The sequence below is a fragment of the Theropithecus gelada genome, chromosome 20 (assembly GCF_003255815.1).
Source record: "Theropithecus gelada isolate Dixy chromosome 20, Tgel_1.0, whole genome shotgun sequence".
NCBI classification, from domain to species: Eukaryota; Metazoa; Chordata; class Mammalia; order Primates; family Cercopithecidae; genus Theropithecus; species Theropithecus gelada.
This window is the reverse complement of record NC_037688.1, coordinates 61908346-61925808: the sequence shown is the minus strand read 5'-3', so window position 1 is coordinate 61925808 and position 17463 is coordinate 61908346. Positions and strand designations below refer to the sequence as shown.

Below are 17463 nucleotides of genomic sequence, written 5' to 3'. Positions count from 1 at the left end.
TTGTATTTTTAGTAGAGACAGGGTTTCACCATGTTGGCCAGGCTGGTCTTGAACTCTTGACCTCAAGTGATCTGCCCACCTTGGCCTCCAAAGTGCTGGGATTACACGTGTGAGCCACCGTAGCCAGCCAGGAAATTTTTAACACAATATGACCTAATATTTAATCACTTTGGCGAATACTGTCAGACATGCATTCAGAACGCCTGGCAGCCACCTGATTTGGCTGTTTACTACCTGGCCAATTGTTAGTGTCTTTGCAGTTGTGTTGCCAGTAGGGAGAATATTGCTATTTACTGTAATTTTTAGATGTTATGTTTAGTTATCACATCCTGTTCTGTACTTGGCATCAGCAGATGGCTGAATGTAATCATTCTCATTTGATTCGAGTTTGTCATTTAAAAGATTCCCTTGTTTATTTAGATCGAACAACATTTGAGTGAGCTTTAAAGGCAGATGCTAATAAGATGCTTTTTCAGATATGATAGGCTCCAGCCAAGGAGTCCAGCCTCACAGTAGGGCGGGCACGTAGTCCTGTCAGTGTGTGAATTTAAAGAGCATAGTACTTTGTTCTTGCCTGTGCACCTTTGTTTCTGTAGTCTTTGAGGAGCACACATTCAAAGAACTCACCTGCGGCTGGGCGCGGCGGCTCACACCTGTAATCCCAGCACTTTGCGAGGCCGAGGCAGGTGGATCACCTGAGGTCAGGCGATTGAGACCAGCCTGGCCAACATGGTGAAATCCCGTCTCTACTAAAAATACAAAAATTAGCCTGGTGGGGTGGTGGGTGCCTGTAATCCCAGCTGCTTGGGAGGCTGAGGCGAGAGAATCACTTGAACCCAGGAGGCAGAGGTTGCAGTGAGCCAAGATCACACCACTGCACTCCAGCCTGGGCGACAGAGGGAGACTCCATCTCAAAAAAACAAAAACAAACAAACAAACAAAAACAAATAACTCACCTGCTTGAAAGTACATGGGAGCCTACAGACAAGCCACCCAGTGCTGTGAGCTCAGCATAGCTTTCTATCTAAGCTGGGTTGTCTGGAGAGAGGCGAAACCAGGAGGCCTGCCCTTTGGGTTACAGGGGTTCCTGCAGATTTTCTCTCTCCTTGGTATTTCACCTTAAGGGCAAGGTGACTGCTCCTTTAAGGCTGTGAAGCTCCTCTTCAAGATCATAGTCACATTACTTGTTTCCCTTGGTTTCTGATTTTATTTTCACTCTGGAATGTAGGTTCCCTGAGGCAATCGAGTCCATCTTTTAATTCAGTCAGCTGGAGTCCCTAGACCATAGTTAAGCTGGGATAGTGGGAAACATTACTGGAGTCAGTACAGTGACATTTTGTGGGTAAGTCCATGTATGGGTTCTCAAGCAGTGGCAGTTTTGCCTCCCGGGGACATTTGGCAATGTCTGGGACATTTTGGGCTGTCCCTTGGGGTAGTGCTACTGGAACCTGATGGGTAAGTGCTAGGAATGCTGCTAAACATCCTACAATGTGCAGGCCAGCCCGTGAAACAGAGGATCATTCAGCTCCAAATGTCAGTAGTGTGAAGGGTGAGAAACCCTGGCTTACAGGACTTCCGTTACTATCTAGACCAGGTTATCTTTTCTCTACACACATCTAGTTCTGTTTAATTGGCAGGATAGTCCTGCTTTCTTTTCTTTAGCAGACACACTGGGTAGAGTTAAGTGAAGAGAAGCTTCTTTGAAAGAAACGCTTATAAAACAACGGGTACCTGGAGCAGGAGCTTGAATCAGCTGGAGCTGCTTAGAGACCCTAGGCTTCCCATTTGTTCAGAAGTTGCAAGGTGGTAAATGAAATGTAAAGCACTTGGCTTGGTGCCTGGTGCATGATAGGTGCTCAGTTGGTGTCTTCCTTCATCGCTTGTTTCCTTGCTTGTGGTAATGTAATTTTGTGGTGAGTGGGTAGCTTTAACCACTGTTTGCAAAATTAGGTTTAAGCAAGGCCTTGCAGAGTTTCAGAAATTGACAGAAACCCCATGGCAGTGGTCTCTGTGGTTATCCTTATGTTTCCTCTAGGATTTTGTTAGAAACTCCAAATTCTATCTGTTTAGACTGCCTGTAGATGAACACTTATTGTTTGTCTGTATCTGTGCCAGGCACTGAAGCCATTCATTTTCTCTGCCTTTATGAAGCTCTCAGTCTACCTAGGAAGATAGGCACTGAATATGCAGTTGTCTACAATTATTCAATCCAGAGATTGTAAATATTACTGAAGGGACAAATGGGATGTATGAAAGGGTATTAGAACAGGGGGCCTAGCCTAGCCTTTCCTAGGTATATTTTCTTTTTGAAGGAAAATATACCTAGGAAATATTTAGGCTGAAGTTGAACGAACCAGGTGAAGAGAGAGTGGTTTAGGTGGTGGGAATTGTGGGGGGCAGAGCAAATACCATGTGAGACAGCCACGGGAAAGGGGCCTTCCAGAAAAAAGAACGAAGGGCTGGAGCAGTGTGATGGAGTGAGGGTCCAGGGGTCATGGGTTGGTAGGGAATGTCATGAGGTGAGGCTGGTGACATAGAATGAACAAAAATCGTGTAGGGCCTTGTAAGCCATATTAAGCATTTTGAATGTTATCGTAAGGTTCCTGTTAAGCAGGGTAGTGATGTGATCAGATTTGCATTTAAAATTTGTATTTTAAGAGGTTTGCTAAGTTACTTACGTTTTCAGGCCACTTTTAATTTCTGGAAGCTCTAACTGCCACCTACATATTTAGGGAGGGGTGTGTGTGTGTGTGTGTGTGTGTTAAAAAAACAGTTTTATTGGGATATAATTCACATACCATGAAATGTATCCTTTTGAAGAGTGCAATCCATTGATTTTTAGTATAATCACAGCATTCTGCAGCCATCACCAGTATTTATTTTGGAACATTTCATCACCCCAAAAAGAAACCTCATGTCCATTAGCAGCCACTCCACATTGTCCCAGCTCCCCAGCCCCTGGCAGCCACAATCTGCCATCTACTTTCTATCTCTGAATTTGCATATTCAAGACATTTCACAGAAGTGGAATTATACGGTATGCGGTCTTTTGTGGACTGACTTATTTCACTTAGCATAATGTTGTCAAGGTTCATCCATGTTGGAGCATGAAGTAGTGCTTCATTCCTTTGTATGGCAGAATACGCTATTATTTTCTATGAATCTATGATCACATCTTGTTTATCCACTATTTGATGGACGTTTGACTTGTTTTCACTTTCTGGCAATGCTGCTGTGAAATCGACATTTGTGTCATGCAAATGGTCAGAAAGGACATACGTTTCACCTTTCTTTTTACAGAGAAGAGCTTTGCTCTGTTTTTGTTCTGTAGCACATTCTGTTCAATAGGCAGTTTCTTTCCTGAAAGACCTGTGTGACAGTAAAGGTTCAACCACACGTGTTAATGTTGATGAATTAAGAAAAATGCTATTAAAAACTTGAGTTTTCCTCTTGGTGCTTGAAAGCACTATTTGCAGTTAATGGTGCCAGTTCCTGCTTGGTTCTGGAAGTCAGAATCTATTGTTGTTCTAGTCCATTTACAAGTGGATGCCAAGGAATTCTTAGCTTCTCTGTTTCACTTGAATGACTTCTCATCCACATTAATAGAATGCACCTGATTGCCTGTTATCAAGGTGATGGCTTTCATCTTGATTAGCCATTTCAGAGAATAAAAAATAAATAAAAGTCAGAGTGGCCTCCATATTACAGAGTTCAGAACGTGCACCAGGAGGTCATGAGTATAATAAAAAACGGTTTATGACCTGCACTGGAGCATAACTTCAGGCACAATAAGTATTAAGAATTAGAAAATCATTAAGCGAGAACATTTTCAGACCGAGGGAAAAAAATGTAGGCAGTGAATGTAAAAAGCTTCCTAGCTTGTCATATAGAGTAGGAAAAATAAAAATAGTTTTATATATGAAGTCCAAGCAGTTTTGATAACTGTGATGAAATGGCAAATTAGCACAAATCAGTCCACAACTGGAAAGGCTTGGTTTACCCAATTTAGGGAACAGAGTTTGTAAAATGATTAATCTCTGAGATTTAATGTGTCTCTTTGTGTTGATTTGTAACTAGTTCCTTTTAACGTTAGCATCGGGAATGTTACTTAAGATTTCACTGAACATTTAGTAAGCTTAGGATGACTGTAAAGCTGGTCCACCAATTGTGCATGCGCTTATGGGACGTCTACCGCTGATAAAAGGTCATATTTGTCAGGGGGAAGCAAATTACTCTTGGCCGGTTGACTGGGAAAAATTTGTGTTTCATGACAGACAATGGGTTAATAGTAACTGATATACTTTGTAGTTTCATCACTGTACCTAAGGGTCTTACTCTTATTTCTCAGGCCATGTTAGAGGAATCTCATTGCTATTATTATTGTAGGATTCTCACCATGTGCTTTGTGTTATGTTGAGGACTTGCCTACATTATCTTATTTAATCCTTGTAGTACCCTACCAGGATAGATAGACACCAGTGATGTCTCTAGTCTACAAATGAATGGAGGCTCAGAGATTAAGTGATTTGTCTGAGCTCACATAGGAAGGGCAGAGCCGGGACTTGACTGGGGGCTGACACTAAAGCTGATACACAGTCTGCTTCCCCACCTCTCTGGTATGCTAACTCATTTATTATGAAAGATTATAAATTTCATCTGTAGGTGAAGCTCTTGAATTTTGTTCTAGAATGTGGATTCTGGGTAGAGCCAATTCCTGGAAATCTGGGTCTTAGCATGTTACTACTTGGTCTTCTCATTGATTGCAGTATGACCTTAAGTAACTTCTTAATCTTTCTTGAGCACATGTTGCCTCTGTAGGAATGTCATATGACCTATTTGTAAAGCACACCTCAAGATTTCTAAAGATCTCTTTTAAATAGCCCACAAGAAGAAAGGCAACTTAATCTGGTCACTGGAGTGTTAAATTCTGTTGCTTACTTTGCTATTTGGGTTTGTTGGGTGGTTTTGAGTTAAGGCATTGGATTATGTGACTGTTTTCTTATCTAAAAGCAAGGATACTGCCAGCTGTTTGCCTTCTGATGTTGAATCTCAGTGAAAGAGAGGCCAGGAGAGCTTTCTAAATCTCAGGGATACAGTGACTGAAGCACTGGGCTGGGAGTCCGAGTGCCTGAGCTATGGTCTTGTTCTGCTGCCTACTAAGCTGAATGACCCAAAAGCCTCTCCACCCTTCCCTCACCCACTCTACTTACCTTGAGGGCTGTAAGAAAATGAAATGAGAAGTCATGTCTGAAGAAGTGCTTTATATTTTATAGGTTATATGAGTATAAGAAATGATTGTTCTCAGAGTATCATGAGATGGTAGGTAATATTTGGAAATCTTAGATTCAATTTAGTCTTCTGGTTTTTTGTTTTTGGATTTCTTAGGTGACACTTTGGTTATGTGTTTTAATTTTTGTTCTTCTTTTTTTTTTTTAGTGGTATGTGTGCAACAGAGAGAAATTATGCGAATCACTCCAGGCTGTCTTTGTTCAGAGTTACCTTGATCAAGGAACACAGATCTTCTTAAACAACAGCATTGAGAAATCGGGCTGGCTATTTATCCAATTATATCATTCTTTTGTGTCATCTGTTTTTAGCCTGTTTATGTCTAGAACATCTATCAATGGGTAAGTGAATCTTGGACATTTATTTTTTTTCTTTATCCTTAGGTTTACAAAAGGAAAAACACAAAAAGAAAAGTTATCTTGTTCAGCATGTTGACTACCTGAGCTACAATACTTCTACTAGTCAGAACCTTGGCAGTTAGTCCATCGTTTTATCTTTCTGTGATTCTGCCCTTTAAATTCACCATAACATGACAGCCTCATTAGTATGTGTATTCATAGCGGGAGTTACTTAGGGTAGTGCTTCTTGGCTTTGATGTACGTAGGAATCACCAGGGGATCTTGTTAAAATGCAGATTATGAGTTCGTAGGTCAGGGGCTAGGCCTGAGAGTCTTCTTTTTTTTTTTTTTGACACAGTCCTGCTCTGTTGCCCTGACTGGAGTGCAGTGGCGTGATCTGGGCTCACTGCAGCCTCCGCCTCCTGGGTTTAAGCGATTCTCGTGCCTCAGCCTCCCAAGTAGCTGGGATTACAGGTGTGCACCACCACACCTGGCTAATTTTTGTATTTTTAGTAGAGATGAGGTTTCACCATGTTGGCCAGACTGGTCTCTAACTGACCTCAACTGATCAGTCCACCTCTGCCTCCCAAAGTGCTGGGATTATGGGTGGGACCCACTGCACCTGGAGAGTCTGCATTTTTAACAAGCTCTTAAGACGATGCCAGTGATGCTGAATGCTGCTGGTTCTGGACCACAAAGTAGTAAGACTCCTGGAACCAAGCCCTGAAGCTGAGGGCTTTACACCCTTAGGCTGAAAAGTAAAGATCTTTGCCTTAAACATACTTCGAAGTAGCAAATTGTTTTTGGGAGATCTAATTAGTCCAACAATGGGTGATGGCTTATTTTGAGTGAAGAGTCCTGCATCTGTTCTTAAATAATGTCTAGGTTCACCAGAATTTTATAAACTTATTGTGGAATTCTCTGTCCCCAGAGTGGTTCCCTCATATATATCCATAGAAAAAGCTTTACGAGTTTTTTGTTTTGTTTTGATTTTCCAGTCCTTTCTTGGCCATATTTTCAGGCATTCCTAAGGACCTAGACTCTAAAATGCCAAAGAGAAAAGCAATAGACTCAATGCTTAAAAAGCCTCGTTGGACCACTCAGACCACTGGTTGAGCCCACTTTTCTTTTCCCTTGAGGTTTGGAGCCAGTTTCTACTGACTGTCTGGATCCCCAGTGTATCATCTGGTCCTTAAATATGTTTTTAGGCACTGCAAGCCATTTCTCAAGATTTCTCAGTTGATTTTCTTCATTGTTTATGTGAAATTGCCATACGTTTGCTTTGGCAAGCAGTTGTTATTTTTATATGGGTAGTTGAGTTGATACAACTTGGTCTGACATTTTGTTCCTTAAATTGGTTATATTGAATTTGTGTTCTATACCATTTATTCTTCCTTTGGAATTCTGATGAGTCACTGTAGCAGAGATTCTTATCCTTTCTAGAGTCCTGTAGCTCTTTGAAAGTGATAAAAGGTAGGAATCCTCTCTTCAAAAAGTGCTTACATTCAACATTTTATGTATGATTTTGGGGGTTTCAAACTTTTATTTCCCCTTTCCTCTACCCATAAGACCCTGGTTAAAATTCCCTGCTCTAGAATTTCACAGTTTGATCAAAGACGCAATACAGTTAGTAAACCCCTTTGGCTTCCCTTACTTAAAACTCTTCTGCTTTTTTCTTCTGAAACCTACCCTGCTTTCAATCCCTCTTGCCTTGTGTCCTATTCTCAACTAAAAATTAAATTTAGGGCCCATCAATACTTTCCAGCCATGGCAGTGGGAGATTATTACTACAGGTAGCCATCTCTCACAGAAATCATTACGGTGGTATTGTCTGGAATTACTTTAAGATACTTACCAAACTTCCTTTATGCTGGAAAGGAGAAGGCTAAGTAAGGAAAGACTTAATAGATGTTCCAGAGTTTATTTTATAAGGAAGAGGCACACCTCTTCATAGACTCTTAAGTCTAGAGAGAACTTAGATTGTGACCAGAGAACCTAGGATGGTTATTAAACACTAAAGTTAAACCCAAATTAGAAGGTCATATCTCTTCACGGTTTGTGTTTATGGGAAACTTTGTACTAGGCTTGGTATTTTAGGTGAGACTGTTCTTCATTGTGTGAGACTGCCCCCCACACTGCAGGAAGTCTTAACTTTTCTGGCCTTGCCCACTGAATGGCAGTAGTAGTACCCCCAGGTCCTTGTGATTACTGGAAACTCTCCTGTCTACTCCCATTGCCCCCTAGAGGGCAAAATTCATCCTGGTTGATAAACACTGGGCTTGATCTGTTTTGATTTATTTTTTGACAGTGTTAATCTTTTTGTAGAGCCTCTGTTGCTCATGTTCTTTGGAAATAGGACAGTCCTTCCCCTCTCTCTCTAGTGCCTTCTTTCTTTTTTTTTTTTTGGAGACAGGGTCTCACTCTATTGCCTAGGCTGGAGTGCAGTGGCACAGTCATGGCTCACTGCAGTCTTGACCTCCTCAGGCTCAAGCAATCCTCCTTCCTCAGTTTTCCAGGTAGCTGGGACTAGAGGCTCATGCCACTGTGCCTGGCTAATTTTTGTATTTTTTGTAGAGACGGGGTTTCACCATGTTGCCCAGGCTGGTCTCAAACTCCTGGGTTCAAAAGATCCTCCCACGTCGGCCTCCCAAAATGCTGGGATTACAGACGTGAGCCACCATGCCCAGCCTCTGGTGCCTTTAAATGTAGACCAGTCAGATGAACTTGTGAGCTCTGAGCTCAGGTGACCTCTAGTTCTAGAATTTTATAATGATCATGTCAAGATTCCTCACATCCCAAGGAGATGGCTTGGGAAGCATGCTCTGGGAAAATTTAAGCAAAATGACTGTTTTGTGACTTACTTTTGGTCCTGTGGCAAGTCAGCATCAGTATTTGAGTGAAACTCACCTCCCCTCAGCCATGCTGCCAGTAGCCTCTTTCTGCTGTGACTCTGGTTTCTGTGTTAAATTTTGTACAACTACTTCAGCAAGTTCAGATTTGCTGTTTTCTTACTGTAATATATGAACAACTGAGGATTAAAACAACTTGTCTTTTATGAGACGTGATTGTCTTTAGTAAGCAGTTGTAGTCGGTAGCATCACGTTTAGTGGTCTCTGAGGTCTTTCTCTCTCCAATTTTCTAGCATTTCTGTGGGGCAGAAGATTTACTGTAAACTTGGTTAAACTTTCCTATGGCCATAATGGGAAAAGGAAGGGGGACTTTGTTACATGAGCTCCATTGTTCGTATTTCTTCCTAAAACTGGTCTTACGTTGGGCACCATGTTGCATGCATCTTTCCAGCCACCGTATAGCAGCAAACATTATGTAACTTATGATTGTTTCCAGAGAGCAGCAGTACAGAACAGGTTTGCCTGCCATTTCCTAGACCAGTGGTCCCCAGACTGTTTTCCAGAGTCTGAGGAGGAAGTGCCTCAGGAACTGCTTCAGGCTGCAGAGAAAGGCCTAGAAGTGGGCTGGCCACAGCTCCTGGGCTCCCAACCTCATTCGAACAGCAGCTGCTCTCTTAGGATCTTATATTGTTTGTGAGTTCCACTTCATTTAAAGAAAGGGTTCTGCTGCTTAATGGAGGGTTGAGAATCCCTGCCCTAGATAAACTAGAATTTCAGAGCTAGAAAACAAGTCCTAAATAGGGAGTGCATTTTATTTCCCAGGGTGATGCATCCATGAGACTTGGCTGGACCTATAGTTGCTTTTCTCTTTGATCTCCATTTAAACTCCCCTCAGTCTCTTTTTTCAATGGCATTACTATGGTTTTGAGTGTTTTCTAGGACCTTTAGAAATAATAGGACCCAGACAGTTGTAACCATATAAACTGACATAAATATGAATCTACTTTAATGCATATTAACCGACATCACAAGGACCACTCTTTTCCCTCTTTTCTCTAGTGTCTCTTAAAAATCTATCATACTAAAGCTCTTTTTTTCCTGATCCATGGTTTAATTCCATATTTGAAATCACTTTTTTTTCCTATTTGGTTTCTCTGCTACTGTGGTCTAGCTGTGTTAGCATGTCATCTTTTTCAGCTGATAAACATGTTTTCTGTTACTCCTTCCACTTTTCCTTCCTATTTTGACTTCAGTTCTTCACATTCATCTCTTACTTATTTCTTCTTCCTTCCCCTGTCATCCGTTCCCCTTTCCACCTTTTATTTCCCTCTTCCCATGCTTTCTTGGGACATTATTTGCAACTCCAAAGACAAATGGTATCTGGAGGCATTTTCTTATTTTATTAACTTTGTCTTCTAATCATAGAAATGATATAAAAGATAATATCTTGGCTGGGCGCGGTGGTTCATGTCTGTAATCCCAGCACTTTAGGAGGCTGAGGCGGGTGGATCACGAGGTCAGGAGATCAAGACTATCCTGGCTAACACGGTGAAACCTGGTCTCTACTAAAAATACAAAAAATTAGCCAGGTGTGGTGGTGGGCGCCTGTAGTCCCAGCTACTCGGGAGGCTGAGGCAGGAGAATGGCATGAACCCAGGAGGCAGAGCTTGCAATGAGCAGAGATCGCGCCACTGCACTCCAGCCTGGGCGACACGGTGAGACTCTGTTTCAGGAAAAAAAAAAAAAAAAGTGGCCTACGCCTGTAATCCCAGCACTTTGGGAGGCTGAGGCGGGTGGATCACCTGAGGTCAGGAGTTCGAGACCAGGCTGGCCGACATGGTGAAACCCCATCTCCACTAAAAATACAAAAAATAAGCCAGGTGTGGTGGTGCACGCTTGTAATCCCAGCTACTTGGGAGGCTGGGACAGGAGAATTGCTTGAACCCAGGAGGCGAAGGTTGCAGTGAGCCGAGATCGTGCCACTGCACTCCAGCCTGAGCAACAGAGTGAGACATTGTCTAAAAAAAAAAAAACTTAACCATGTAATAAGTGATTATGGTTGTTGGTGCTGAGTCACTATATTCACTTTGTATGTGTATTAATTTGCATAGGGGTGGTTAATTTGCATAGACACTTCGATTTTTGTCCTTTTTTTTTTTTTCAGGTTGCTAGGAAGAGGCTCAATGTTTGTGTTTTCACCAGATCAATTTCAGAGACTGCTTAAAATTAATCCAGACTGGAAAACCCACAGACTTCTTGATTTAGGTGCTGGAGATGGAGAAGTCACAAAAATCATGAGCCCTCATTTTGAAGAAATCTATGCCACTGAGCTTTCTGAAACTATGATATGGCAGCTTCAGAAAAAGAAATACAGGTATAATTTTTAGACATGGGGTATATTTTTTGGTTTCAGATGAATTTTTTCTTGAAAGTTTATTATTTAAAGGATACAAATCAAATATGATCTTCCATGATTAGGAATTTAAAAAAAATCATGTAATACATAAGTAGCTGGAAATATAGAGAAATAATCTTCTGGTGGCAGTATTTTCCTGGAGCAGAGGGGTTGGCACTATAGGAAGAAAAGGACTAGCGAGAGATAGCTTGGAAAAGGCAGATCAGAAGAAGGGACTTCTTCCCTAATAAGAATCTGGCATTCTCAAAAAAAAATTTTTTTTAAGTAGTGTTAAAATATACATAGCATAGAATTTACTATTTTAACTATTTTTAAGTGTACAGTTCAGTGGTATTAGGTACATTTACATCGTTGTACAATCATCACCACTGTTCATCTCCAGAATTTTTTATCTTCCAAAATGGAAACTCTGTACCCAATAAACAGTAACTCCCCATTTTTCGCTCCTCCTAACCCCTGACAACCACCATTCTACTTTGTCTATGAATTTGACTATTCTGGGTACCTCGTATAAGAGGAATTATATACATTAGCTCCTTGAGACTGGCTTATTTCATGTAGCATAATGTCTTCAAGGTTTACTCAAGGTTTACTCATGTTGTACCATGGGCCAAAATTTTCTTTCTTTCTTTTTTTTTTTTTGAGACGGAGTTTCATTCTTGTTGCCCAGGCTGGAGTGCAGTGGCGTGATCTCGGCTCACTGCAACCTCTACCTCCCAGGTTCAAGCAATTCTTCTGCTTCAGCCTCTCAAGTAGCTGGGATTACAGGCGTACGCCACATGCCTGGCTAAATTTTTTTGTATTTTTAGTAGGGATAGCGTTTCACTACTTGGCCAGACTGGTCTCGAACTCCTGACCTCAAGTAATCCAGAGTGCTGGGATTACAGGTGTGAGCCACCGCATCTGGCCCAAAATTTTCTTTAAGGATGAGTAATAGTTCATTGTATGCATGTACCACATTTTGTTTACCCATTTATCTGTCAGTGGATACTTGGGTTGTTTCTGCCATTTGGCTGTTGTGAATAATGCTGCTATGAACATGGGTGTACAAATACCTACTTGAGCCCCTACTTGTTCTTCTTTTGGGTATAGACCCAGAAGTGGAGTTGCTGGATCACATGGCTGAGTCTGGGTTTAATTTTTTGACGAATTGCAATACTTTTCCATTGCTGCCGCACCATTTTACATTCCTACCAGCAATGTAGTACAAGGGTTCCAGTTTCTCCACTCTTTAACAATACTTGCTATTTTCTGTTTTGTTTTGCTTTTAATATATAGTCATCAGTGTTAATTTTGGTTTTAAGGTCATCTGGAGCTTGAAAGACTAGGAAGAAGGGTAATTTTTTTTTTTTTGGAGATGAAGTCTCACTCTGTTACCCAAGCTGGAGTGCAGTGGCGTGATCTTGGCTCACTGAAACCTCCACCTCCTGGATTCCAGTGATTCTCCTGCCTCATCCTGCTGAGTAGCTAGGACTATAGGCACACGTCACCATGCTTGGCTAATTTTTTTTTGTATTTTTAGTAGAGACTGGGTTTCACTATGTTGGCCAGGCTGGTCTTAAACTGCTGACCTCGTGATCCACCTGCCTTGGCCTCCCAAGATTTGTTGGGATTACAGGCATGAGCCACCGCACCCAGCCAGAGGAAGGGTATTCTTATTTCAGTATAATTTATTGATTGGGAGATTTCTGTCTCTTGGCTCAGTGCAGAATGGGGGAGGTAGAGCTGGAGTCAGCCTCCTTCTCTGTGATATTTTTGGAAGTCTAGTTAGCCTTAGAGAGAAAGGAGAAAGAATTATGTAATCACTCACTTTCCTATCCACATGTTTCTACTTTTGCAGATTAACCCTAGAGACACCATCAGTGTAGCTTTTGGAGCAGCACTGGTTTGAGCATTTGCAAAACATGGAAATTTTTAGCCTGGGGAAGGGAAGATTACTGTGAACAGATACTCTGTGGGATTTTTATATGGAAGGAAAGGAGTAGGTGTAGTTTTTGGTATAATCAGGCACAGCTATGCCTTAGAAGTTGAGTTACAGCTTAGGGAAATCGACCTTCCTAGCTTGAACCGTCTTAAGTCCTTATCACTGTCAGTGTTTGAATTGCTGTTAGGGATGTTATAGGAAGAGACATTAGGAAGTTGAGCCTAGTGATTAGAAAGCCCCTTAGCTTTAGCAGTCTGTCTCAGATAAGGTTCTGGTGGGTCTGCATAGTAATAATTGACATGTTTTCCTTCAGTTAGAAATTAATTTGGCATTTCAAAACTTGGAATGCTTTGACCTTTGTTATAACAGTGGCTTAAGTCAGGCTGAATTCCTAATCTGATTCCACCTCCCCTTTAAAAAATCCATGCTTTGAAGTGGGTCGAAGAGGAAGGTGTTAAACCCATCTTCAGATGATTAACCACCCCAGCCTTCTTTTTCTTTTATTCTAAGTGTCTAAATGGAATTTTCAGTGAAACTTTAGATGTTTGAATTAGTAATATATCTGGAGTGTACATGGTATGTAAAGGTATCTACCACATAAAAAATACTTGGCTTAATTTTTTCCCTTGTATACAGCACATAAGCCAAAAACCTGCAGTTTGACCTGCATGGGAAATTCATACTGATTGGCATTCCTTTCATAATGTTAGTATGAAGTGAAAATCTTTTCACAAAAGTGGTAAATTTTGTAACTATTGGTGCAGTTTGAAGTTTTAACGAGAAAGTGGTATCTTTATTTCCTAAGTTTAGAGGTCTCCCAATCCAAGATGGCAAGGTAGACTTTCAGCTTAATTTTACAGTTTTTTCTTCCTTTTGAGATTAGAACTATTTTCTGTTTCTCTTCAATATCTGGGCCATGAAAAACAGGCTTTTTATTATTAATTAATATGTGCATTTTTAGAGACAGGGTCTCTGTCACCTGGGCTACAGCATGGTGGCGTGATTATAGCTCACTGCAGCCTTGAACTCCTGGGCTCAAGTGATCCTCTCACCTCAGCCTCCTCAGTAGCTGGGACTACAGGTGCCTGCTTCCATATCTGGCTAATTTGAGAGTGTGTGTGTGTGTGTGTGTGCGCGCGCGTGTGTGTGTGTTTTGTTTGTGTGTCATATGTTTGGAGACACGAGTTTCACTATGTTGACCAGGCCAGTTTTGAACTCCTGGCCTCAAACAGTCCTCTTCCCTTGGCCTCCCAGAGTGCTGATATTATAGGCGTGAGCAAAACATGCCTTTTAAAATAAAGGTTCTGTAATTTTTCGAGACGAAGGCTCGCTCTGTCACCCAGGCTGGAGTGCAGTGGCACGATCTCAGCTCACTGCAACCTCTGCCTCCCGGGTTCAAGTGATTCTCCTGCCTCAGCCTCCCCAAGTAGCTGTGATTACAGGTGCACGCTGCCACACCCAGCTAAATTTTTTGTATTTTAGCAGAGATGAGGTTTCACTGTATTGCCCAGGCTGGTCTCGAATTCCTGAGCTCAGGTAATCTGCCTGCCTTGGCTTCCCAAAGTGCTGGGATTACAGGCATGAGCCACTGTGCCCAGCTAAAGTTTCTGTATTTTAAAAATAGGTCAATAAACAGAAAATGGCCCAGTTTTTCCTTTATCTTCCCAAGTTGTCATTGTTTATGCCAGAAAACCCAATTGTAAAACTAAAGGATGTGGTTTTGATTTTTACAGCAAGACAATACGTTTTCTTTATATTGTTGGTGTTTCATTTTTTATTTAGGATTTATCAAAATACTGATTGCTTATTTCCTAAGTTTAGAGCTCTCCCAACCTGAGATGGCAAAGCATCTTTTCCTTTTTTTTTTTTTTTTTTGGGAGACGGAATCTCACCCTTTTGCCCAGGCTGGAGTGCAGTGGCACCATCTCGGCTCACTGTACAACCTCTGCCTCCCGGGTTCAAGCAATTCTCCTGCTTCAACCTCCCGAGTAGCTGGGACTACAGGCGCATGCTGCCACGCCCGGCTAAGTTTTTATATTTTAGTAGAGATGGGGTTTCACTGTGTTGCCCAGCTGGTCTTGAAATCAGGAGCTCAGGTAATCTGCCCGCTTTGGCCTCCCAAAGTGCTAGGATTACAGGTGTGAGCCACTGTGCCTGGCCCTTTTTTTTGAGACAGGATCTTGCTTTGTCGTCCAGGCAGGAGTACAGTGACGCAATCATAGCTCACTGTAACCTCAAACTCTTGGTTCAAGCCATCCTCCTGCCTCAGCTGCCCAAGTAGCTTAGCTAGGACTACAGGCATGTGCTACCATCCTTGGCTATTTTTAATTTTTTATAGAGTTGGGGTCTCGTTGTGTTGCCCAGGCTGGTCTCAAACTCCTGGGCTCAAGCAACCCTCCCAAAGTGCTGGAATTACAGATGTTAGCTACCACGCCTGACTGCTTTATCATTCTCTAAAGAGAAATATATTTTACATCCTTCTGGAGGTATTCACTCATTTTCTTGAAAATAATAATCCGCTGAATAGATACCCTCATTCTAGGTTTAGAAATATGTTTTAGAAAGAGGAAAATTCTGACAACTTGTTAGGATTCCTGGGCTAATAGGCAGTTTTAGTGGGGCTAACCAATTTGTCTTCATCAGTGGAACTGAGTGAGTTTTCAAACAAAAATCACAAAACAGAAATAAGGATGCACTTGAGCTTCTATAGGTATAGATTTAACTGTCTTGGTGTTAGTCATCGTTTTCTGTTATGAGTGTATATTTCTCTTCCAAAATTACCAACACAGAGGCTACCTATCTGAAACTAATTCTGAGGTAGATTTAGTGAGATTATTTAAATTGGAACATGCTGATGATGTTTGGCTTCTGCTTCATTGCAGATAGACATAAGATTTTTTTGTTGTTTTGTTTTTTAAAATCAAATATATAATTTGTGTTTTACAATTTATGACTTTAAATTGGCTGCTTAGCTACGGCATTAATATATACAAATAGTCCTTTCTTTATTCATTTCCATTTTTTAGAATGGGAATTGATGACATTTTTGTTCTGAAAGTAGTCTTCTGATAAGTGTTTGGAAACTCTTTGAATGAGCTAAATTGAATTTCCAAAATTACTGTTACAGTTGACTTAGTACAACAAAGTGATTTTGAAGCCAGAATGCCCTACTTACTTCAGTTATTTAGTGCATTGAAACACCTGCTCCAGTAAGGAATCTGACTAGTCCCTGGAAGTTTGTTAGGCTGCTATTTGGAAGAGGCTTTAGTTTGACAAAAATATAGATTGAAAAGAAAATGAAACTAAGTGCTTTGTGTTTTTAAAATTCTGCTATTCAGAAATGCTATAAAAAAATCATTATGCTAATGAGGGTTTCAAAACAGCCCTCATTATACTTTTAGAATTTTCTGAGCTATCTTACAGTATCTGCTCAACATTACTAAAGACTTGTTTACCAAAGATCCTTTTTTTATGTTCCCTTTTTTACCTGTCTCTATCGTAACATGTCTCACCTACCACATTCTGATTGGTATAACCAAGCAGGAGTAAGTAATTTGTAAAATTGCCTAATTGTGTGGCTAACAAAGACTCTTGATATAAAAACTCCCCCTTTCTAGAGATAACATTGTAGAGGACTGAAAATGTTCTCTGTGTTCTGTGTGTGTATATGAAAGTGAGAGATTGAGGGTCAAGAGTGGTTTTTTTTTTTAAACCATGCTCTTAGTGTTAATAGGATGTCCTGGGCTTTATCTTTTCTGTATAGTTTTTGTTTTTTTTTGTTTTGAGATGGAGTCTCGCTCTGTCCCCATGCTAGAGTACAGTGACGTGATCTCGGCTCACTGCAACCTCCGCCTCCCTGATTCAAACGATTCTTCTGCCTCAGCCTCCCGAGTAGCTGGGATTACAGGCACACACCACCACACTCAGCTCATTTTTGTATTTTTAGTAGAGACGGTGTTTCATCATGTTGGCCTGGATAGTCTCAATCTCCTGACCTTGTGATCCGCCCGCCTTGGGCTCCCAAAGTGCTGGGGTTACAGGTGTGAGTCACTGTGCCTGGCCCTTTTTTGTGTAGTTATTTAGATATGAAGATTCTCAAGTATGAAATATGTCTTTCCTGGGAACAGAAATGTGCTCAAAGGTCATAAGTGTATCAATGGAAATTATTTTATACCACTCCCAAGCCATTTTTAAGAATAGAAGGGATCCTAGGAGTAGAAAACATTAATTATATGATATATTTTTTGATTAAGTTCCAATGAGTGGTAGAAAGCAGGACTCTTGTTCTATACTGATATTCAAGAATTTGATGTTTTAGTTTCATAACTTTATCAGGTTACATCTTCATACTTACTAAACATGATTAGTTCTTGTAAAGAAAATTTCATATGTGTTGAGATTTGGAAATAGGCGAAATGTTAAATTTAAAGAAATATGGGCCAGGCATGGTGGTTCACGCCTATAATCCCAGCACTTTGGGAGGCTGAGGCAGTCGGATCGCTTGAGGTTAGGAGTTCAAGATCAGCCTAGCCAACATGGTGAAACCCCATCTTTACTAAAAACACAAAAATTATCTGGGCGTGGTGGCGCCTGCCCGTCATCTCAGCTACTCAGGAGGTGGAGGCAGGAGAATCACTTGAACCCAGGAGG

General features: G+C 41.1%; 1 protein-coding gene across 4 annotated transcripts in view; it reads left to right on the top strand.

Moving 5' to 3' along the window:
• Positions 1-17463, top strand: part of METTL9 (methyltransferase like 9) — a 53437-nt gene that overhangs the window by 10122 nt on the left and 25852 nt on the right. For all 4 annotated transcript variants that reach the window (XM_025371443.1, XM_025371442.1, XM_025371440.1 and 1 more), the window contains exons 2-3: positions 5437-5627; positions 10638-10847. In XM_025371443.1, coding sequence (XP_025227228.1) covers positions 5437-5627; positions 10638-10847 — 401 coding nt within the window. The remainder of the gene's footprint in view (positions 1-5436; positions 5628-10637; positions 10848-17463) is intronic.